This window comes from Prunus dulcis, chromosome 6, assembly GCF_902201215.1.
Source record: "Prunus dulcis chromosome 6, ALMONDv2, whole genome shotgun sequence".
Classification (NCBI taxonomy): Eukaryota; Viridiplantae; Streptophyta; class Magnoliopsida; order Rosales; family Rosaceae; genus Prunus; species Prunus dulcis.
Genome location: NC_047655.1, coordinates 24,854,828 through 24,878,006, shown reverse-complemented (window position 1 = coordinate 24,878,006; position 23,179 = coordinate 24,854,828). Strand labels below are relative to the sequence as shown.

At 36.6% G+C, this 23,179-nt stretch overlaps 2 protein-coding genes across 3 annotated transcripts; both read left to right on the top strand.

Annotated features, from left to right (window-relative positions):
- Positions 1-4,284: 4,284 nt before the first annotated feature.
- On the top strand, positions 4,285-9,929 carry LOC117630778 (calcium-dependent protein kinase 13). Of its 2 annotated transcripts, XM_034363554.1 has the most exons (7): positions 4,285-5,532; positions 6,969-7,112; positions 7,223-7,375; positions 7,796-7,911; positions 8,003-8,170; positions 9,005-9,235; positions 9,320-9,929. In XM_034363554.1, exons 1-7 carry the CDS (start codon positions 4,911-4,913, stop codon positions 9,467-9,469), a joined length of 1,584 nt encoding a protein of 527 aa, XP_034219445.1. In that variant the 5' UTR covers positions 4,285-4,910; the 3' UTR covers positions 9,470-9,929. The 2 variants fall into 2 exon arrangements, with proteins under 2 accessions (XP_034219445.1, XP_034219446.1); XM_034363555.1 differs by lacking the exons at positions 6,969-7,112; positions 7,223-7,375 and having other exon boundaries at positions 4,320-5,532.
- Positions 9,930-18,984: 9,055 nt separating this feature from the next.
- On the top strand, positions 18,985-21,283 carry LOC117633239 (probable 2-oxoglutarate-dependent dioxygenase JRG21). The gene is made up of 2 exons (XM_034366958.1): positions 18,985-19,610; positions 20,573-21,283. Exons 1-2 carry the CDS (start codon positions 19,102-19,104, stop codon positions 21,153-21,155), a joined length of 1,092 nt encoding a protein of 363 aa, XP_034222849.1. The 5' UTR covers positions 18,985-19,101; the 3' UTR covers positions 21,156-21,283.
- Positions 21,284-23,179: the final 1,896 nt, after the last annotated feature.

Here is a 23,179-nt window from a genome sequence, read left to right as displayed (position 1 = left end):
ATTTATCATGAGAAAATGGTTTAAAATTGGGATTTTACTATCATTTGAAAAAGAAAATTTGCCATCTCTAGATACTCTCTCTCTGTGGGCCGTTATTATTTTAATCACCTACGCGTTATTCCGCAGTGTATCATGTGTGGATGCCTACCATATCTTTCCACGTGGCCTGCATGCAGACATGATAAATGGAAACAACATTGGACCCACCAGTCTCATGGTTCACACTGGTGGCTGGTGTGACCCATTCAAGTCCATACCCAAATTATTTGACCCGAGAATGTAAGCTCGTGTAAGATTACCAAAATGGATATGGATACTGGGACTGGGGGATTGGAGGGATGGACCGACTTATGTGGATTTTTGTGGAATTCCATCCATACTTTGAATTTGGGAGGTAAAAGTGGTAAAACGTCGTTTGCCCAACAAGACCGCGTTGTATTCTGCATTGCTATGGTGAGACCAGGCTGAAAGAAAGAAAGCCACCTGTTTTCCTTGGATTTGGAATGATAAAGGTGGCCACCTCACCGCCATGATCTTTCTTTTTTTCCTATAAATTAGGCTTGAACTCGAGGAAAAAAAAAAAAAAAACTCTTAATTATTTGAGCTACAAGTCGTTTGCGGTCGAGAGAGATTTTCATGCAACAGGAAATAACATTATTGTAAGGGTATACATTTACCGTTTGCATCCTATTTTTTATTTCTCCTTATCCCAATATTACTTGTAACAACTTACTCTTAATTTGTAAGTGTTAAAATATGTTTAGGATACCAATATTCTAGCCCTTTGATATTTCCTCATACTTTGGATACTCTCAAATGTAGATTTTGGTGAACACATTTCACCAACTGCAAAATGTATAGTCAAATTACCCAAAAAAATACATAACATATAGTAGGGGGAAAAGGAACGAAAGTGACAATGTATATATTTGTAGTTTTTCTTTTGCCGAACGTCAATATTTGTAGTTGGAAATTGAAATGACTTTGACTAACGCAAAGTGGAGAATAGGTATGAGTTTACTCCTTCAAATTCTTAGGGTTATTATAAAAATTCAACGACTTGGGTTGAAATCATATTCAAATTGATGAACAAGTCAATGGTGTGTGCAAGTACATGTCCATGAACCCCCGTGGTTGATAATCTGAAATGGGGACCTCTCGATCAGAATATTAGATTCGTGTCCTGATCAAAAGCGTTGGTCACGCAGGAAATTAACCTCGGATTATGCATTTGGATTACTGTTTTAACAAATTAAAGTCAAATCCAAAGATGATTGTCTTGACCCGTTTGGAGCTTCTAAATTTTTTTGGTTGGTATTCACACGAAAACCATGAGATCATACGTTTCTTTAAGCAAACCTAATGGTCGTATTAATGGATATTAATAAATTTGGAATACTCTAGGCTCATGATATCTAACACCAATACAACCTCACGTGTGGAATTACCACTTATACAATTATATGAGAATTTGCGTTATGCATCAATTGGCCTTTGCTTATTGAGTGTTGTCATTGATTAGCTTGTTTTAGTTTTATATGAGAATTATATGTGTCATAATATAAGTGATTTGATAACATTACGTGACGGGATGAGTGTCACACTAAAAAATTACTCACTAACACGTTAAGTTAGTTCGGATGTAGCGTTGCATTTACACATTTGTAATATGTGTCACGTGCAGAACATATGCAATAAATAAGAATATGTGAGAGAGAGAGAGAGAGATAGAGAGAGATGAGGAAATTTGACGTCAGCAATGGAGCCCAAGTATGTGATAAGAAATTGGCAAAAATATCTGTGTTGTATCGTTCTGAAAGGCTGAAACCATAGCTGAGCTGTATTAGATGTCTTGGGAGCAAAGCAAGTTAGTTAGCTTGTATTGTAGTACTTTGGCGATGTTGCATCAATTTGAAACAAGACACAAGAGATGACGAAGCAGCCTACGTATGTAAAATATTCCAGAGAAGTTTACATGAAGTTGTTCTTTTAATATCTGATTGCGATACTTTGATCTTAATCAATTCTACTCTTTGACTTTTGCTTCCTCAATGGCTGGTAGTAGGTCTCACATTTTCGGAAATTACGTGATCAACCTCATAAAGTCCACCAGGCTTTCAAGTCAAGCCAAGCCAAAGGAGCTGTAAAGACGCAACACACACACACACACAGAGCTTATTATTATTATCAACATAATCATTATTCTTCTGCAACTTCAATATAAGCAGGCATTCTATATGTACAGCCCGCAAGAGTGTGTTGGCTTTCACATATATATTCAAATCTTTATCCATATCATAAATAGTATATATCTCACTCACACTCTATTTGATTTTCACATTATAAGTCATTGAGTTTTGCTAGAAACAGTTGTTCATGTGTGATAATGCCGGTCTTGAAGCGTTGTGGGATCCACTTGCATCGACCGCATTACTCTCGCAAAGTGAAGTTGTAGAAAAAAAAGTCTTCTTTCTCCTTAAATTTTTTTGTGCCTTTTTCTATTTGGGAAATTTCATTATGTAAACGCGAAGGGTGATGGAGCATGGTGAACTAATCAACTAAAGCACATTACACACTTAAACAACATTGAATTGGGTAGAGAGTAGAGATATATTTGTTATCTCATGCATTTTTTTTCTTCCTTTTTAGTCATGTTTTTTGTGTGTAACTGATAGACAACAAATGAAGCAAGTATCTTGTATACAAGAAAAACTTTAAGTGAAAAGAGATATATAAAAAGTGGTGATATACAAACGAGTATACGTAACGTAGGGTTATACACTTTTTCGTATGAATTTTAGGTGCGTCTCCACTCCCCAACATTCTCTGAACTAATGTTGAGATTTTATATGGACTTTTCCCTCCGTATAAGAACATGTCAACGACATCATATTGTCTAGCTATATGTGTATATGTTTCATTGGAGAGGTTTTTTGGGGCTTGGTTTGCTTTTATAATTGAATGGTACGCATGTGTGACCTTCACTGCTGTTGTTACTAATGAATCAGAGAGAGTTGAAAGAGTTTTTTTTCCCACAAGTCTTGTCGTTTGGTTTTTCGGCTGCATTCTGTACTTGGAGACATTGCAGGTCGCCCTTGTTCCAACTTTACACAAGCAAATATGATGCCATAATTGCTTTTTCCTCGAGAAGTTCTGTTGGTCACAATTGCTTTCGAAATAATTAAGCAGCAACTTAATTGAGATCAAACTTGGAAAGGCAAACCTTGTGTTATACAACAAATTGGACCCAGCAATACATACAAAACCCCACACTAATTCAAAGTTCAAAACCAAGCCATTCATTATTTTCATTATTCATTTACGCCCCCACAAATCAAGTTCTTCATGAGGAAGCAAGCAAAGCAAAATGGAAGCAAAATAAAAAAAAGTTGAAAGCCGGTTGCTAAATGAGACCCACGTACTCAGTCCGAGAGAGAGAGAAAGAGAGAGAGAGAGAACAGACAACAAGGCCCCTCCCCCCACCTTTAATCTCTAATTCTGGGCTAAAAACAGACAACATGCAGCATCTTCTCCTTAATTCTCACCCTCTTTTCTTTTTGTGTTTGGCTTTTTCTCATCGTGCTCCAATTATTCACCTCAATCTTATTTAGGCACTTCAAACTTTGTTAATTCTAATTAAAACCCACCACACTCAATCTCTTTACATTAAAACCCTTGCTCAACATAATATGGATGTAGGTCAATGTTGTTTGTGTCTCTCCTTTGTTACAATCTCTCAATTTGTTTCCATTTTTTGCACGTTACCACTTTTGGCATATTTCCCTTAAAGTTTAATGGCATTGTTTTGGCATCCATAATTGATGATATTAATCAAAGAAATTTTATAGCATTTCATTAGCAAGGCTACCTTTCAAGTTGGTAAATCAGCTGGTTAATGTTTTCCCAATATTTTCAAATCAAAAAATGACTTTCAAATCTCACTTAATCTTTTACGTTATATGAAATTTTTGCGTACAACAAGTGTATATAACGTTTCTCTCGTGACGACTTATCACGTGATTCATATGTAAAACTCAACAAAAAATGTTATATACACATTGTTTGCAAATATCCTCCCTATACCAATCATGAATCAAAATTAGAAACCCAAAGATCACCCATTTTTTTCCTTCTTAAATTTATAATTGGTTAAATTTTTTTATGAAAAAACAGATTTAAGAACTGAGACAGAAATCTAAATTGCCAAATTACTTAAGGCAGAATAGTGAATTCCCGCAAGCTCAGGGGCAGCAAAATAAAGTTGATTATTTAATTAAGCCCTATCATTCTGTCTGTTGTCTAGCCTCTGGCCCCTGGGCCTGGCCTCTGCCTTCTAGCTCTAGGTGTTGGGTTAAATATATCACAAATTAATTAACCCGCAAACCTAAGGCCACCAACAATTTCATTATAAACAAACAAACAAACAAACAACCCCCAACGGCCAACGCCAACCCATCGTCCTCTCTGTTTTCCCCCAACTCACACCGTCCCGTTCCGACCGTTCAAACCCTCCTTCTCGATGACCCGACAAAATTCACAGAACCAAAGAAGAACATAAAATATTCTTCAAATTTTGTAATTTTTTTTCTTTATTTCAAATTAATAATTACGTAAAATAAAAATTAATATAAAAAAAATCTCCAAAACACCATCACTCTCACTCTCTTCTTCACTCTACAACTAAGGTACACCATACACCCTCACTATCTTTTGCAGACCATTTTCTCTCTTTTCCCCTCTTTCTCTCGCATTTGCTTTGATTTCACAGTTCAGACTACTCTGCTGCTGTTCTCTCTCTTTCTCTCTCACAAGGCTTGGGTTTCGGCATTATCATGTGAAACCCTAGCTCGCCTAGCGCTAGTTAGGGTTTTGGCGAGATCCGTGCAGAGCTACCAAGCGCGCGCTTCGCAATGGGCAATTGTTGCAGATCTCCGGCCGCCGTCGCCAGGGAGGACGTGAAATCGAACTTTTCCGGCCACGATCACGGCCGGAGGGACTCCAGCGCCGGGAAGAAGGCTCCGACGACAGTGTTGACCGGCGTGCCCAAGGAGAACATCGAGGAGAAGTACTTGGTGGATCGAGAGCTCGGCCGCGGCGAGTTCGGCGTCACGTACCTCTGTATCGACCGCCACAGTCGTGAGCTCTTGGCCTGCAAGAGCATTTCGAAGCGGAAGCTCAGGACTGCAGTGGACATCGAGGATGTGAGGCGCGAAGTGGCGATTATGAAGCATTTGCCGAAGAATTCGAGCATCGTGAGCTTGAAGGAGGCTTGTGAGGACGAAAATGCCGTGCATTTGGTGATGGAGTTGTGCGAGGGCGGTGAGCTCTTCGATCGGATTGTGGCGAGGGGGCATTATACGGAGCGAGCTGCCGCGGCGGTCACCAGGACCATTGTTGAGGTCGTGCAGCTCTGTCACAAGCATGGAGTGATTCATAGGGACTTGAAGCCCGAGAACTTCTTGTTTGCGAACAAGAAGGAGAATTCGCCTCTAAAGGCCATTGATTTCGGCCTGTCTATATTCTTCAAGCCAGGTATGAATTTGAATTTAGGGTTTCTGATTTTGCAATGCTAATTGAAACTATCTCTACTATATATAGTAACTTAGAAAGTTTTGATTGTGACTACCTTGAAGACATAATTGGCTTACTATATTTGGCTCAAGTATGGATATAATTTTTTTTTAATCTTCAATGAATTCTATATTTTGTTTACCTTAATTGCCTGTAGTTACCCTGTACAGTACTCGCATTTTTGTTGTTTATTCTATTGTCCAATGATGTGCACAAATGGATGCTGATGTGGCTCTTACAGTTAGAAACGCCATATTTCAAGATTGCCATTGTTAAGTTGCAATCAAAGAATTGGATGTGTACCGTAAGAATTCATTTGAGAGGAGGAGGGGGGGAAAGGTGGGGTGATGTATTGGTTGGTTTATGGGAGTAGGAGATGAAGGATGACTGCAGAATTCATGATTAAGAATGAACTTCTAATAATACATGTAATCTTGTTATCCAAGTTCCATATTAGAGAAGTTGCATTGTTGCAATCAATTCTCCCTCTTATATTTTGCACTTCTCTTTGACCGCTCCTACCTTGTAGATTCCCCTTTGTTCAAGTAATGAAAAAGCTTGAAAAAGTTCGTTAAATTAGAGCATCCACAATGATGCTCTCTATTTTTCTTAGCTAAAATTTGGCTAAGAATATAAGAAAGCTATTTTAGGAGCTCTCTAAAAAATTTCAACTCCAACCATACTCCCTAATTTGGAGAGTCATAAATGCTATAACTCTTTTTTGATTGGTCTATCTCTATTAAAAAATAAAATAAAAAATAGTTAGCATTAAATAAAGGTTTGAAATACTCATTAAATAAAGCAGCATTAAATTATAGGCAGCCACTAGGAGTCTTTCCTCTCTCCTCAGATTTGGGAGCTCCTAGAGGACTCCCTATTTTAGGAGGTGGATAGGGAGCGTGGTTGGAGTTGCATTTTTACGATTCCTCCCTAAAATTTGTCTAAGGAGGTGGTTTAGGGAGCCCATTGTGGATGCTCTTAGCTACCAGTGGAATAAAGTAACAGGCTAACAGCTTAACATACCACTAAATTGAGAAAAACATAATGTGATGATACTGATATGTTTTAAGAGATGGATACTCAAGCAACAGAACATGTAGAGTGGTTGAAGAGATAAGTTTTTCCTTTTTCTGATATAAAACAAAGAATTTACTACGTGGAAAGTCTATGAGTTACAACAATAATGTCCAACTATGAACAGGAAGTTGAAAAGAAATAGATTTTTCTTAATATCTATTTTGTGTGCTAAGTCTAGAAACTCTGAACTATTGTTACTGTTATTAAAAACTATAACATTGCAGGCATGAATTTTCAACTGTTTTTCCTAATTATGCTAATATGGGTATATATTCTTGTCATATGTATGTTATCAGATTATTAACTTTTCCACATTCTAGGTGAGAGATTCTCAGAAATTGTTGGAAGTCCATATTACATGGCTCCTGAGGTTCTCAAGCGGAATTATGGGCCAGAAATAGATATATGGAGTGCAGGAGTTATACTCTATATTTTATTGTGTGGGGTTCCCCCTTTTTGGGCGGGTAATTATATCTCCCACTTGCTCCTCCCCCCTTTCTTTCCTCCTCCCCCTGCAGGATGGGAGCTTTCTCTGTTAAGAGGTTTCCATTTACCTTTTTGTACTTCTATGCAGAGTCTGAACAAGGGGTTGCACAGGCAATTCTTCGTGGACTGATAGATTTCAAACGTGATCCATGGCCCAATATTTCGGAGAGTGCCAAGAGTTTAGTTAGGCAAATGTTGGAGCCAGACCCAAAGCTACGATTGACTGCAAAGCAAGTGCTTGGTAATTTGCATCTCTTTGTGATAATTAGATGTGATAGGGATCCATTGCACGTTGAAAATGTGGCAATTGAGCAAGCCCTTATTTATATTAAGAAGAGATTATGCTGAGGTTGCTATCTTGTATATATGATTTGAAATGTATGTCAAATATTGCGTTTCAACAAACTCTAGATAGGGATCTTGGTACATGATAAAGAAATTTTGACATGTTAATAAGGTATGATACACACGTGCAGAAACAATGCATTGGTGTGAGTATCTACATTTCTGATCTTAACGGACATCCTGTGTATGGAAAATCTGTCAGTCTCCAAATATAGGACCACTGCTATATACAGCTTTTGCCGTACGACCATAAAATGTTGTTATATCTTGCTTCATTTATGTTATACCTGATCTGTGGTAATTTCTCTTTTTCCAGAGCATCCTTGGCTCCAAAATGCTAAGAAAGCTCCAAACATTCCCCTTGGAGATGTTGTCAAGTCAAGGCTTAAGCAGTTTTCAATGATGAACAGATTCAAAAGAAAAGCCCTGAGGGTTGGTTGACTGCTCTTACAAACTTTCTTATGTGTTTGCTATTATGTAGTATGTTTCAAGCAAGGACTAATTTAAGTGGGACTTCAAACAGGTTATTGCGGATTTCTTTTCCATTGATGAAGTTGAAGACATTAAGGAGATGTTTAAGAAGATAGACACTGATAATGATGGCATTGTTTCAATTGAAGAGTTAAAATCTGGACTTCGAAATTTTGGATCCCAACTTGCCGAGTCTGAAGTTCAATTGCTTATTGAAGCTGTGAGTATTGCTTCATATTTTGCTTTCAACAGTGCCACTAGCGTGAGATCAACTATGACATAATCTATTACACATCAAACAGTTGAAATTGATATTGGTCTTTTCATGATCCATAATCTTTTGTTAGTTAGATATGGTTCTCGATTGTTTACTTTAATTAGATGCAGACGTGAGAGGGTGTTAAAGGGAATACGCATTGGTTAGATACCGTATTTGATATTTAAGTATCAAATGAGCCTCCTAACCTGATGACTTAAGTTTTATTGGCGTAGATATCGATTTATTACCTAGTTAACACATTCAACCTATACTGTAATACACTTGTAATTCTAAGGACAGTCCTAGGAAACAATTTTTTCTTGTAGTACCTTGGGTGGACTAGCAATACTGTACAGATGCATTCTTAGGAATATGACCAATTCGTCCATAGTTCTGGTGGATTAGAAAGTTATCCTTCATGGAGGTTGGTTCTAGATGCATTCCTAGGTTGTTCGATTGCAAGTAGCATAGGCACCTTTAGAAATGCACTGGTCTTCATGTGGACAACACCTTCTTAGGCACCTTTAACATCAAGACATTCCTTGCATGTACCTAGAATTCTAAACCCAAATTTTTTGACTTTGAACACAAATTTTGTGTTTTGATGGAAAAGGTAATGCAATTGTTGTATGGGTAAAGGTGATGATAAAGCATATCTTGTTGTTGTATTGTGTCTCTATTTCCTGTTTCAGTTGCCCTTGTTCCTGGGTCACTCTTGAAAACTACTGAATGAGATCATTTCCAGTGGTAAATCAGTCTCTTCTGGTTTTAATTTGGCGAGTTTGTTGGTAACAGGTTGATACTAATGGGAAGGGAACCCTGGACTACGGAGAATTTATTGCTGTTTCCCTCCACCTACAGAGAATGGCCAACGATGAACATCTTCACAAGGCATTTTCCTACTTTGACAAAAATAGCAACGGCTACATTGAGCCAGACGAGCTCCGCGATGCACTGATGGAAGATGGGGCAGATGATTGTACAGATGTAGCAAATGACATCTTTCAAGAAGTGGACACAGACAAGGTGAGGACCCAAGGAAGAGTTTCCTATGACCCTAGGCTATGATATTTGAGATGACTAACTGATGTTTTTGTTTTATGGATGTAGGATGGGCTTATCAGCTATGACGAATTTGTCGCCATGATGAAAACTGGGACAGACTGGAGAAAGGCTTCTCGACATTACTCAAGAGGGAGATTCAACAGTCTAAGCATAAAACTGATGAAGGATGGGTCCATAAATTTGGGGAATGAGTGAAACATAGACAAGTTCAGTCATTGGATTATTGATACAAAAGAAGTATCGGGTCATTTCCGGCACATCATCTGCCTGCTTTCTTTTGTGATTATTGTTAGGGTCCCTTGATTTAGGATGGGGCTCCTTTTTGCTTGGGTGCCTGCCATACAAGGATCCTGGAGGGGGCCCGGGAACACTTATTTTGTCACGGCGAGCATTTAATCGTGTAAAACACATGGTACCTCGTAGCTATGGCACAGCGTGTATGATTCTGTCCTATTCTTGTCCACTCCAACCTTCTTCTGTAGCTGTATTTTGCTTGATCATATTGGATTCAACTATGTCGTATTGTGTTATACTTTTCAAAGAAATATGGTCTTTAGTGTGCTTCGATTAAAATGAGTTGTTGTTGGGCTTCTAGGCTTCTAAGGCTTCTAGCCCCGCATTTTCCCCAATACAAAAGAAATGGGTATGTTTACAAGGTGATGGTATTATTCTATACGTATAGTTGTATTTGAATTTGTATACGAGGAAGAAACCCAAAAAAGAACACAAGTGTTCTTCTTGACAGCTCTGTTCCAATAACTCCATGAATTTATCGTCTTATCCGGCGCAGCCAACACTACAGTCAGTCTCTATCAAGATCATGGTGAAGCACAAGATGAAGATGCCAAATAGGCCCATCTCAATCAAATTATAATAATGCACTATTTTTAATCTCCCAAATGGGCCAAACTATGCACTTCAATAAGTTTATTTTCACCATTATCTTCCACAGATAACCCCCAATTTATGGTTGGTTGGCAGCTATTGCTTTGCTGCCTGGTGTGTCCACCTTTTCTCATAAACAATAAAAATAAAAAACAGTGCAACTTGGATAGATTTCCACATTGTGGAAGCTCCACAATCTCACTCCCATTGTCTTTGTTTATGTTTATATCCAGGTGAATTCATTTGAGCCACAATTGATTTTGAAGTTCTAGATGCTGTGCTGATTGATTTGGGCATCTTATAGTTTAAACTCTCTCTTTTTTCTTTTTTAATATTATAATTTATCTATAGAAAGTGTTAATCCCATGCTCATCAATTCATCAGAGGATCTCTCTGAAACCCCCAAAATTTATAAAATAGAACCAAACAACTAGAAGAATACATATCAGTTTAACTAGTTACGCTTCGATTCTTAGAGGCAGACGTAAGTTAGGTCAGATGGATGATGGTGCATTAGGCTTATCTATTAAATTGAAGTACTAGACAATTTGCTTAACAAAAAGAACTGATTATGACCTAGCTACTTTGATCAATTATTGATAAAAGAATGCATAAATATATTTTATTTTATTTTATTTTTTTTAAAAAGGGGCTTCATGAGCTTAATGTTTCTTTATCATAATCTAGGCAGCATGTCAAAAATACTATCACGTTTTAAAATCTTTTTATTATTATTTTTTTTGAGTTCACACCAATTTTTGTTGGAGTAGACAACTCAATCAAAATCTCTTAATTAATCTTGTAATTAAATTGATGCGACGAATAGTCCCTGAAGGGGACACATACACCTCAGTGATGCATCCCCAAACTCCACCACAGGCAGGAAATGGAGAGTTTGAGTCATGACTGTCCTCCTCTTTAAATAAAAAGAAAAGATAGCGATAAGAACAGCATCTTCAAGCATCTTCATGCCTTCTTCCTTCTTCCTTGTGTTTGCTGCAAACTTCAGAAAGATATATAAAACTTTTCTACTTTAATTTGGTCAAATCAATTCCACTGGTGAGCGAAAACTTAGCCAAGCAAAATGAATAAGTTTCTCATTTCCCATGCTTTGCTTTGCATCCTTGAATGGTCAAACTGGAAAAACACTAGTAATAACATGGCCGGGACAAAAGGAAAATGCTCCTTCTTCTTTTACTTTTTGTCTAGTCCACAAAGTGCAGCATCACGTACAGGTAAAATTAGTGGACATGCAACCCCACAATGGTTTTTTTATTTTATTTTTTAAAGTGGTGCATAAACCATGCATTGTCGTCATCATATGAACCATGCATAAGTTAACTTTGTCTATTTCACCTTCTTGTTTCTTGAAAAGATTATGTTAAAATCAATGCATGGAATTAATATATAATTATCATTAAAACAAATTAAGAGCAAATGGATTGATCGATGTTCTGTTTAGACTTTAGAGTGACTGTGGGAGCGATTTTATGTTCTACGAGAATATTCATCTAAGATTCCGTCTTCCTCTCCGCTTCTCTTTCTCTCTGCAAAATCAATTAAATCAAATAACTTCCAATTAGGCCAAATAATTCCCAAATTGATTAGCTTAATTATTTGACCTAGGATAAGTAGATATTTTGCTTCAACAGTGACAATTTTGTGAGTTTGATTTGATCTCTCACAGCATGACATGTGCACACAGGAAACAACTTTCTTTATGTAGTTAAGAAATGTATACTGATGTGATGTGGGATTGTAAAACCTAATAACTAATAAGGATCGGCATTCTGCTCTTGAGGATTGATTCACATTCTATGAGATCAAGTGCGGCACAAAAGATTTCAATCATTCAGTTTGATTCCCATATTCGGGCTAGACAGAAGAGTGGTGAAATATATTACCAAAAAAGAATCTGTATGTGTGGTGGAACTCTTTTTGTTAAACATGTTGCATTGTACTAAACGTCTCCATGTTCTTGTACATTATTTCTACAATTAGAACACATCAACTCGATGCCATCAATTGGCAGTAAAAATATTCACTTCGAAGAGAATTCGGTTTTGAAATCCTCGGATTAGGTTCAACTGAAACCTTTTTGAACCACATAATAAAAAGAGATTATTCGAACTTGGAACCGGGTTAAATCAAGTCGGTGAAAGTTGTCTACTCAAATCTGCATTTTGTCTGTTACTCTTGCATCATTGCAACGGTGATTGACATTTATTAATTGACTAATCACCTACATTTTCAAGGCTCCCAAAGGGGTTGTGGTTTAGGGTGAAACATACACACTGGGACCATTGGCGGATCCATTAAGAGTCCAATGAAGGCACTTGCCCTGTGAAGGTGCCAAATTGTTTTGAAAGTTTGTATTGAATGGGAGCATGTCAGGGCAAGTTGTTTGATCAACTTCCTCAAAGAAGACTAAGGCAGGGCAAAGAGGGTGGCTTGCTCTACTTCTCTCTTCTTCTTCTCTTTTGGGTCAAAGGTAGAAAGGGGAAGGGAAATTTACTTACATATATTGGTACCTAGGGATTTTGAACCTGAGATCACTAGTCTTAGGCCAAACATACTTTTTCACTATGGTATGACCCCATTGGCAGCCTGCTCTACTACTCTACTTATGTTATTCTTCTTTGTGTCGTGCAATAGAGGAACTAGGTAGAATGTGTAAAGTTTGTGTCACTAATTTGTGCATGTATATGTTTTTATGATTATTTTTATATACATCCAAGAGTTGATTGATCTGTTAAGATTTTAGAGGGACGGACCCTTGACCCACCACTAGCAACATCGATATTGTCCCCAACTTAACCACCTGTTTAGCAGGTGTGAGGTTTTATACAAAAGGTCTCGATGTTATAAGGAGTGGAATCATTTATTATATGGGACTTTCTATATTTTGTTAAGTTTCCGATGTGGGACTCGTGTATTCTTCAACACTCCTCCTTACGTGGGACTACTTTTTAGTGGGCCATATGTGCAACCAATTCCATATCGGTCACTTTTAAAAAAAAAAAAAAAAAAATTTTAAATTATTACATTTGGGGTTTGTTTGATTTTGATTCAATTTGGGGTTTTTGTTTGATTTGGTTTAATCGGGCCCAGTCAACCAACCCGCTCTGATACCATGTTAAGATTTCAAAGGGACGGACTCTTGACCCACCACTAGCAACATAAATGTTGAAGAATACCCGAGTCCCACATCGGAAACTTAACAAAATAAAAAGTCTCATATAAGAGCATTTCCAGCAGCTAAGGCTGGACTCGGGCTGGGGGGGGTTTGGGCAAAAAAGTGGTTTCCAGCAACAAAAGCAAGCCCGGGCAAATGGTGGGACCCAGTAGACTGGGCTGGCCCGAGAACTGGCCCGATGGCAAGGTTGATGTGAGCGTGCTGACGTCACGTCGACGTCAGCCCTGCATCCATTTTTTTTTTAAATCGTCCACGTGGTGAGCGCTAGGCTCTCCGATCATATTTTTTCCAGCAATCCAACAGTAGCCAATGTTTGTGCAATAAAAAAATGCCAAAAAAATTACTGATTTTTTTTTTCTCTATACCTTATTTCCATTTTCAACGTTTAAGTAAATGTCTTTGTCCTTTTACTTTCATTTATTTTTATATTACTCCATTTACTTAAGTTTACAATGTAAATAAGAAAGTACCCCCTATTTGGATTCAAATAAAAATACTAGAAAATCAAATTCCCGTCAAATCAAAATATGAAAAATCGATTTTAGTGCAAAATACGATTTAGGCTAAAAATGATGGCTCATTAAGTCAATATATACTTCATATTAAAATTTCATAAAATCAAGTTTTCTTATTTGATGTGTAAGGAATAAAAGCCGCCAAAAATTATCTTGAGAAAATAATTATTCCGAAAAATCATTTTTCATACTTAGTCAATATTGCACCCCTGTTACAAAAATTATGGGTTCGCTAGTGTCTATAAATACCAACCAATACTCTTCACTTTTAACACCAAATCCGCATACTTTTATTTCCCTATAAATACCAACCAATACAACAAATAAAATAAAATACAACAAATAAAATAAAATCTTATCCGAAAATATTATCTAATATGAATAGTATTGACACGTAAAAACCCAAAAATCTTATCCGAAAATATTATCCAAATTAATTGTTTAAGTAAAAAAAGTTGTGAAAAAAACAAAAAAATGAATAGTATTTGTCATGGCAAGCCTAAACCGCTAGAAACATACTTTGCTGAGGGGGGCTAGGGCAGCCACTATTCACGTAAATAGTAGCCGCCCTAGGACTCCTCTTGCCATGGCAAGGGACTAACTGGTGGAAATGCTGTAATAAATAGTTCCACTCCCAATAATATCAAGGTCTTTTATATAAAACTCCACACTTGCTAAACAAATGGTTAAGTTAAAAACAATATCAATATTGCTAATGGTGGGCAAAGAATCCGTACCACTGAAATCTTAACATGATCTTCACTAGTTAGTAACTTGGTAGTAGTGTTTTCTTGCCCCAAGAAAAGAAAATTCATGCATGCGCCAGAGACTGGGACCAGAGACATGAAGCACGAGCATATGGATGGGGCATGGGGCATGGGACTTCACGTGAGAGATTGCCTCCCACCACCATGTGATTGGATAGGATCATTGGAGGTTTGGCACGTGTCCCTTCCAATCCATCTGAATTCACCCCGATACCCTCCAGATATTGCATGCCAATGTATAACCGTTCATTACAAAGATAGATGTATATACGTTCGTCCGATAAAATACAAGAAAAGAAATGTGAAAAGCCAAAAAGGCAATGTTTATTTGGCGTAAAAAAAGCTCAATTTCAGGTGCTAAAAACAAATTGGATGCTGTTTTTAAGTCTAGCCTAGCTAGAAGCTGTGCTCTTTCCCCGACATGTCTTTGAAAAATCTCTTGTGCATGTGAAAATATCTTCCCATCCAACATTTTATATGTAATCTGAACCAAGAAAAAGAAGGCACATTCAAATTTTGACTTGATCAACAACATGTATACATTCTCGTTCATGAATCTTGTATATGTATTTCCGCTAAAATGGTAAGGGGCAAAGTTGTACTTTTAAGCATGTCGTTCTCAGTCAACAGAAGACTATCATCTAATGTATGTTGAAACCAGATGGATTAAGCAAATGACGAAAATTATAGGCATAGCATAATATTCAAAACCCACGACTTTTGATGGAAAGTGATTGACTCTGATATGCAGATTATGATGAATTTCATCACGTGCCCAAAGAAGAATCGCTTCATTATTGGTTTATATACCGCTGATTTATCTTATAATTATGTCTCTTTTTTTTTTTAATTTCAGTTATATATTTAAAACAAGAACCACATAACATGTGTTTGATTTTTTTTCCTTTTTTTTACATTTCTCATTCATAATACAGTTCAAGTTGACTTAAACCCAAATATTAATCAAGTTTAAGTTGTCTAATTTCATTATTATCAACATCTGTCATGATCTTTAACAGCACGTTACGGCAGATCCATGTCCTGCCTTAAGCTCTGCAAGATATATAAGATCAAAGTCACCCTGCTGTATGTGTTTTTTTGGGACCGACTCTTTCAACCTCCTTATAGAATAACCTATCAAAAAGGTTGGCAGCTCAGGGAAAAATATAGGGTTTTTTTATATTTTATTATTATTTTAAACCTACCTACATACCTACCCACCCCAGTTTGATGTCATCTTACAATTTTCCAGAAATGGCGAACCACCAAAACTATAGCTAGCTACGTGTTCATATACTTTGCACTTCAACTACTTAAATAATAAATTATAAAGGCTGAGGAAGATTACAATGGAAATCAACAACTTGAGCTTCAATCGATAGCTACATCAAAAGTCATTAGTAAATTCAAGGAGAACACATGTATGTATTGTCCACATATATATATATATATATAGTTCCTTTTTATTAAGAGATTTCTTACGATTTTTTTTTTCAACAATCCAAATTATTTATTTTTCACATCTTCATTCAAAGATCATTTTTGCAAAACTTCATGCACATTAAAAATTATTAAGGCATCTAATTGAGATCAATAAAATCAATGAATACAGTTCTTCAAGAAAGTACTCAAATTTCAATAATTTAATTGAGTGGTCAAATAATATCGGATTTGTGAAGATAATCTTTAAATGAATATCTACAAAATAGACGGTTTAGATTAGTGAAATACAACGCGTAGTAGACTCTACAAGAGTGTTATTTGAAAGATCATTCAATGGAAACTCTATATATATATATATATATATATATATATATATATATACTTAGAAAATATTAGAACCCCTTCACGTGATAACATAAAAAATTAAAAATGAAAAAAACCAAATTTATAATTTCACACTGCGTGTCCTTGCAAATAAATATAAAACTAGGTTAGGAGAGTAGGAGACTAGGAGTCCCACCACTTTTAAACTGCCAAATCTTTTAAATATGGTTTGGTGAAATAAAACCTACCCATAAACGAAGATTACGAGTTTTTTTAAAGATTATAAAAGCATTTTATGATGAAATTGTCAATGATAAACTTCCAATTATACTCCAACCACCACCCTTCTAGTTTTTTTATTTATTTATTATTTGTTTTTAGTGGCATCTCTATCACACCAAAAAAAAAAAAAAAAAAAAAAGGATCTTCGGGGACATCCGATTCTGGAAGGCCAAGGGGATATGGGCAGAGTGATCTCATCATCTCCATAATGTCACACATTTTCTTTTCGAATTTCCCACGTGATGCAAATGATGTCGGCGAAAACATTATCTTTGGAGACTTGTACTCCTCTCTACATATTCTAATATTAATGTACTGTAAAATTGCGGTCGATACTAGATTGACTTTGATATATTCTCAGAACCCTGGCTAACGTAACGTTGCTTGTGCTGCAGCCGGAATTGCTTTCCTCCACGGAAGCTTAAGGCAAACAAACCCAGTTGTGTAAATTATTCGTGACTCAATTAGCCACAAATGTGTTTTGAAAAAAGAAAACAAAAAAACAAAAAAGATATTCGACACTGACATTGATGATCACATTCACATGCATGACTAATGATTTATAGTGTTGATTTGATTCGTGGATGGATTTTTAATTATTTTGATCCCAATTAAGTTCCAATTTCATGAATAAGACAAAAGGAAAGAGGAAGGAAATGTTATTACTATTTTTTACTTTTTACTTTTCCAGAGCAATGAAGCTTCGATGACATTTCTCGTCTATTTTCTTTTGGTTGAATTGGTAAAGGTAAAAAAAAAATGTGTAAATGATTTGTAACTTACTATGAAATGCAAGTGGAAGACAGTCCACGTGGCCTGGCAAAAATAAGGTAGAGAAGATATAGTAGGGTTACATTGTACATACACTTCAAAAGTTTATACATAGTTTATTTTTGCTCACCATTTTAACTAAAAGTATATTTTTATCATTCTTCTCAACATTTGACACGTGTTCATAGGCATAACCTTAACTATTTACTTTGTATTTGTGGAACCATGGTTATATCCATGTACACATGTCAAATGTTAAAAAGGATTGCGATGATATATATTGAGTTAAAGTGATGAGAAAAATGCTCCCCTAACTAATTGAATGAACTTGGGTAGCTGATGGACTACGATTTGAAAGGCCGCTCAATTACTCGTTCTAATGTAAGATGATAAGAATTTGCTAGTTTTGGTAGGTTTTAAGAGAGGCAATGCACTGAGGTTCCTATTCCAACCATATATGGAGCTCTTAATAAGTGGAGACATTATAGCAACGTGAGAGCAAGCAAAAAGAAAATGGAATTTGGATGACTTGTCTTGTCTTGTCTACTTGTTTTATCGAAACAGTTGTGCAACTGGAGAATTGGTCCACAAATGAATAGCAGAGTGTGTGGAGGATATTCATTTGCTGTCAGCTATACGATCAGCCAGAAGAAAATCGATACAAAGTTGATTTCAAAAAAGAAACAACAAAAAGTAATTAAGAACAGCAATTTTGAAGAAAAATAATAATTTTTTATTTAAATTTGATGATAATTTAATGATATGACAGATAATGCGACGACGTTAGTGTAAGAGATAAATGACAAAAAAAAAATCTCGAGTGTTATGGTTACTTTCATTGTTTAGAAGAAGACTTAAACGACGGATAAGAAAGTATTATGCAAAAGTAATAATACCGATAAGTTTTTTGAGCAAGGAGGAATGAGCTTATGACAGACAACACCTCATGCTCTTATAATTTGGGAATATATATGAATTAAAATTATACGTAATTGTAAAATTTTTGAAAAGGACTGCTCAGCATAAATCAATAAAGTTGAGGGAAATATCACACTGAGAGGTACGAAGACAAAGATAGGTGGATTGATAGAAGCTCAGCCACAAGCCCCTTGTAGTTTTTTTTTTATGTGTATCTTTAATTAGCCATACGATGTACATGATGGACCTGCCGTCTTGCTACTTGTATTATATAATAATAATACAGTTCAACTCCAAATGTATGAAGCATGGACCCAAACTAATATTCATCTACATCAAAATTAAACATTAATAACCCAATTGCTCTGAAGACAGAGATATGTACACACCTCTCTCTATCTTTACGTAAATATTACCTAATCATATCATAATGGAGAAAATTCATAGCGCATCTGAATCTACTTATATTTTACAAGTACCAAATTATTTATGTATTTTTCTTTAAAATATGGTGATGAGAAAATCAAGTTGCTCACGGCGCCGAAACTAGATATAGCTAGCTAGCTCTCAGCCCCCACACCCACACCCCCCTCCACTTCTTTATATAAACCTCCAAACTCCTCCTCTCACTCTCGCATTGCAGCTATTGCACAGATATTGCAGCTACAAATATATCTCATCACTTTAACATATTATTATAAGTTATAACAAAGAAAAAAAAAAACAATGAATTGCTTGCAGTCTTGGCCTGAGCCTATCGTTCGAGTCCAGTCCTTGGCAGAAAGCGGCATAACCGCCATCCCGGACCTCTACATCAAACCCCCCGCCAAACGACCCTCACTTCTTCCCGCAAACTGCAACCAAGCTGAAGTGGAAGTCAACATCCCGGTCATTGACCTCCAGAACCTGCTCAACCAGGAGGAGAGCCTGCGCGAAACGACGCTGCGTTCGATCTCGAGCGCCTGCAGGGAGTGGGGTTTTTTTCAGGTGGTGAACCACGGGGTGAGCGAGGAGCTGATGAAACGGGCGAGGGACACATGGCGCGAGTTTTTCGGGCTGCCGCTGGATGTGAAGCAGGAGTATTCGAACAAGCCGAGTACGTACGAAGGGTACGGGAGTCGGCTGGGGGTTGAGAAGGGGGCTATTTTGGACTGGAGCGACTATTACTTTCTCCATTATATGCCCGCCTCCCTCAGAAACCATAGCAAGTGGCCTGCCCTCCCATCTTCATGCAGGTAAATTTTTATTTATTTATTTATAATTTATTATTATAATAATTTTAAAAGGGAGGCATGTTTTTCATTGAAAACGTGCTTTTATGACCTTTTCGTTGTGTATATTCAACCTTTCATGCGGTGGCTATATATGATTTCTTCATTGTGAAAGAAATGTTGTGTAGATACACATGCAAATGACTCAGTATGAATCTCATTAATTACAATCGAGCTTACTTGAATTAATAACTTACGAAGCTGTGATTTATTGGCTTACAAATTGTGTTTAGCTCTTCTTGCATATATGATACATACATTGCTTTTTGTCTAGACAATCGTCTATTTGTCTTTTGTTTGTCTTTTTGTTAGGGGGCGCAGGAAGACAATGATGAAACTTTGAGCTTGAAAATTGCACTTTAACATCTTGGTACAAAAAGATATGCAAATTGATGAAGTTTAGATACTTTTTTTTTTCTTAAAATAGTAAATCTCATAAGTATTGTTTTCATTTTTTAGAATATCCTCAATATATTCTAATAAAAAGCTTTTTATTTGTGAGTATCAAAGTTAAATAGAATTTAGGGATTTTATGTAAAGTATTCTTTTGTTCCAAACTTGAGATAACGAATGCCACAAAAAAGAAATCTCTTGTTATTTCCAAACCCCTTGACATGGATACTTTGTAGCTTAGTGCTCTGAGTCTTTTATAATGGATCTACCAAGTTAAGTTAATTGCATGCCTAAAAGCACGAAGTGGGCAATTTCCTAAAAAGCAGATCTAGGCCTCCCTTGGCCCTTTCATTTTGTCCTTCACCGGCAAGTCTATCGATGCCCAACACAAGGATTTAGAGCTACAGTAAGCACATGCAAATAGCACTTCAAAAGTGCTTCCAAAATTAGAAGAGTCCCCTTAAAGTAAATATCAACTTTTAATTTGCTGTCTGTTGATGTTTTAATAATATTTTTTGAATTAATTTTTGTAGGAAACTGATTGAAGAATACAGTGAGGCAACTGTAAGACTATGTGGAACACTGATGAAGCTCCTGTCACAAAACCTTGGGCTGGAGGAAGACCAGCTTCTCAACGCATTTGGAGGAGAAGAAAACATTGGGGCATGTTTGAGGGTCAACTTCTACCCAAAATGCCCCCAGCCAGACCTAACCCTTGGCCTCTCAGAACACTCTGACCCAGGTGGCTTGACCCTTCTTTTGCCTGATGAAAATGTGGCTGGGCTTCAAGTGCGCAAAGGGCAGAATTGGGTTACAGTGAAACCAGTTCCAAATGCCTTCATTGTGAACATTGGAGACCAAATGCAGGTGCTGAGCAATGCAATTTACAAGAGCGTGGAGCACAGAGTGATTGTAAATTCAGTCAAAGACAGGGTCTCTTTGGCCTTGTTTTATAACCCAAAGAGTGATTTGTTGATCCAACCTGTCAAGAAGCTTGTCACAAAGGACCGTCCTGCCCTTTATGCACCCATGACATATGATCAGTATCGACTTTTCATTAGGACGAAGGGGCCTTGTGGCAAGGCACAAGTTGAATCGTTAAAATCCTATGAATAATAATATTTAATTTCTCTGTCTTTTTATTAGAATATATATATAATATGATGGTTGTTGTTGCACCAAGAATGATCCTGTAATTTGTTGTAGACTTCCACAATAAAATATATCTACACTATATTATTGCATGCAACAAGTCGAATTTAGTAATTTTTTTTAATATAACTATGATATCGCAACGTGTTACTATTATGATACTCATATGTAATTTACGTGAATAGATTACATAGCGGTATTACAATTGTATATTGTGGAATTATCCCATTTGTTTGATGTCATGTTGGGGTTATTTCCAGTTGAAAATAAGTAAGGTAGTGGTGATCTGATATATGTTGTTGGAAAATTGAGAAGGAAAACAAACTTATGTACCTAACTTGCTCTGCTAGTGCTCTCTTTGCTTGACTTACCGACTCTCAAACACACAAGTGGACCAGCAAGCACCATATATATTCTCAATCAATGTATTCCTAGTGGTCCAATTGTTTAAGTAATAATGTTGTGGAATTACTTTTGGAGAAGAAAATGAGGACCAAAAAATAAGCATAAGTTTCATGTTGTTTCAATTCAGTCGGCCATTCTTCTCAGAAACCCTCAAAATTAAGTGGAGAACAATGGGCTGGAGGAATGTAATCATTTAGATAAGATTGAAATTAGTGTGGTTGTAAATGAATTATAAAAGCAAGCACAACACCTCTCTTTGACAAGGCAGCAAAAATCTTCTTCTCTAATTGTAAAGAAATGCAAAACGTAAGAGAGAGAGAGAGGGCAGAGTCGTCATATTATATATACGGACGCACGTTTGTTTAATGCTTTTAATTGGAAAGTTTGATTTGTACAACTTTTTTGACCTGGTCATCACTAAATAAATACCCCACTTTTTGGTGCACCATCTATCATCTAACGCATGCATGTGTTAGGCAACAAACTTTTACACAATGCCGAACACACTTGTTTGTCCCCATTAAAAACCAATAATTAGGATGTTGTTCTCCATACACTTGTCGATGTATAGAGTAATTTTTTGGTATAACCGTCATATTGTCACGTGATATTATTAATTTTTTTTTATAATATTTATTTTTATTAATATTATACTTTAGTTCCATGCAAAATCAATTCAAACATTTATTAATATTATAATACGTAGATTAATAAAACTATGTATGCCAGTTATATAAAAAATTTCGAACACAAACAACCATCTTTGGGTGGAGGTGGAGCCTTGACTCCCTCTCTACATTCTAGAGTAGGGGGTTTTAATTTTTTTGGGTGGTCAAATTTTAGAAATTTTTTAATCCCTTTTTCTTTCTTTTACAACATGTGTGGAGCCCAAATGGACCGAGGGGATGGGCCACCCTACGTTCAACCCAAAATTAAGCAGTTCAAAGATAGCTCAGCTATTTAGGGCCATAACACCGTAGCTCAAAGCTTGCCCATTTGCCCAAGAACTAGAAGCAATAGTCTTTATGCCTTCGTCCAACTACACATATTCACAATTTATGGACGAGTTGTATTCGTTTATAAATTCATATGGTAAAGTAAAATTATTGAGTCTACTATTGCCCAAGAACAAAAATGTACCAGGCAAATCAATAAGACTAAAGGCTCATTTAGAATCACAGTGATTCTTAATAGGTCAATTGACAGGACCCGACCCAATTTCCGCTTTGGAATCCGGGTCAAATCCTGTGCGTGTCCGACACCTGGCGAATGTCGGGCACGAATGACCTTTTTACCCTTCCCTTTTTCGATTCTTTTAAAATTTTCTTCCGACCTCTGCCGAAAATTCGGCGGAACCTCCCCTGTATTTTGACTATACCCCAAAGTCTTCCACCTGTCAAACAGTCTCAAATAACACACCAACAGCCAGACTAACTCAAACAACAGATCTCAACTTCAGTTCTTCATGTTCAACGAGATATCAGAGCGTTTCTATACAAATTTACAGAACTAAGAAAAGTTACAACGAGATCCTACGCTTCGGTGGTGGGGCGGGAGCTAAGATGATGGCCCGGGTGGTTTCC

Coding starts and splice junctions, on each gene's coding strand:
- LOC117633239 (XM_034366958.1), top strand. CDS start 19,102: ATGAATTGCTTGCAGTCTTGGCCTGAGCCTATCGTTCGAGTCCAGTCC. Junction 19,611..20,572: donor GCCCTCCCATCTTCATGCAG/GTAAATTTTTAT, acceptor TAATTTTTGTAG/GAAACTGATTGAAGAATACA.
- LOC117630778 (XM_034363554.1), top strand. CDS start 4,911: ATGGGCAATTGTTGCAGATCTCCGGCCGCCGTCGCCAGGGAGGACGTG. Junction 5,533..6,968: donor GTCTATATTCTTCAAGCCAG/GTATGAATTTGA, acceptor TCCACATTCTAG/GTGAGAGATTCTCAGAAATT. Junction 7,113..7,222: donor GGTTCCCCCTTTTTGGGCGG/GTAATTATATCT, acceptor ACTTCTATGCAG/AGTCTGAACAAGGGGTTGCA.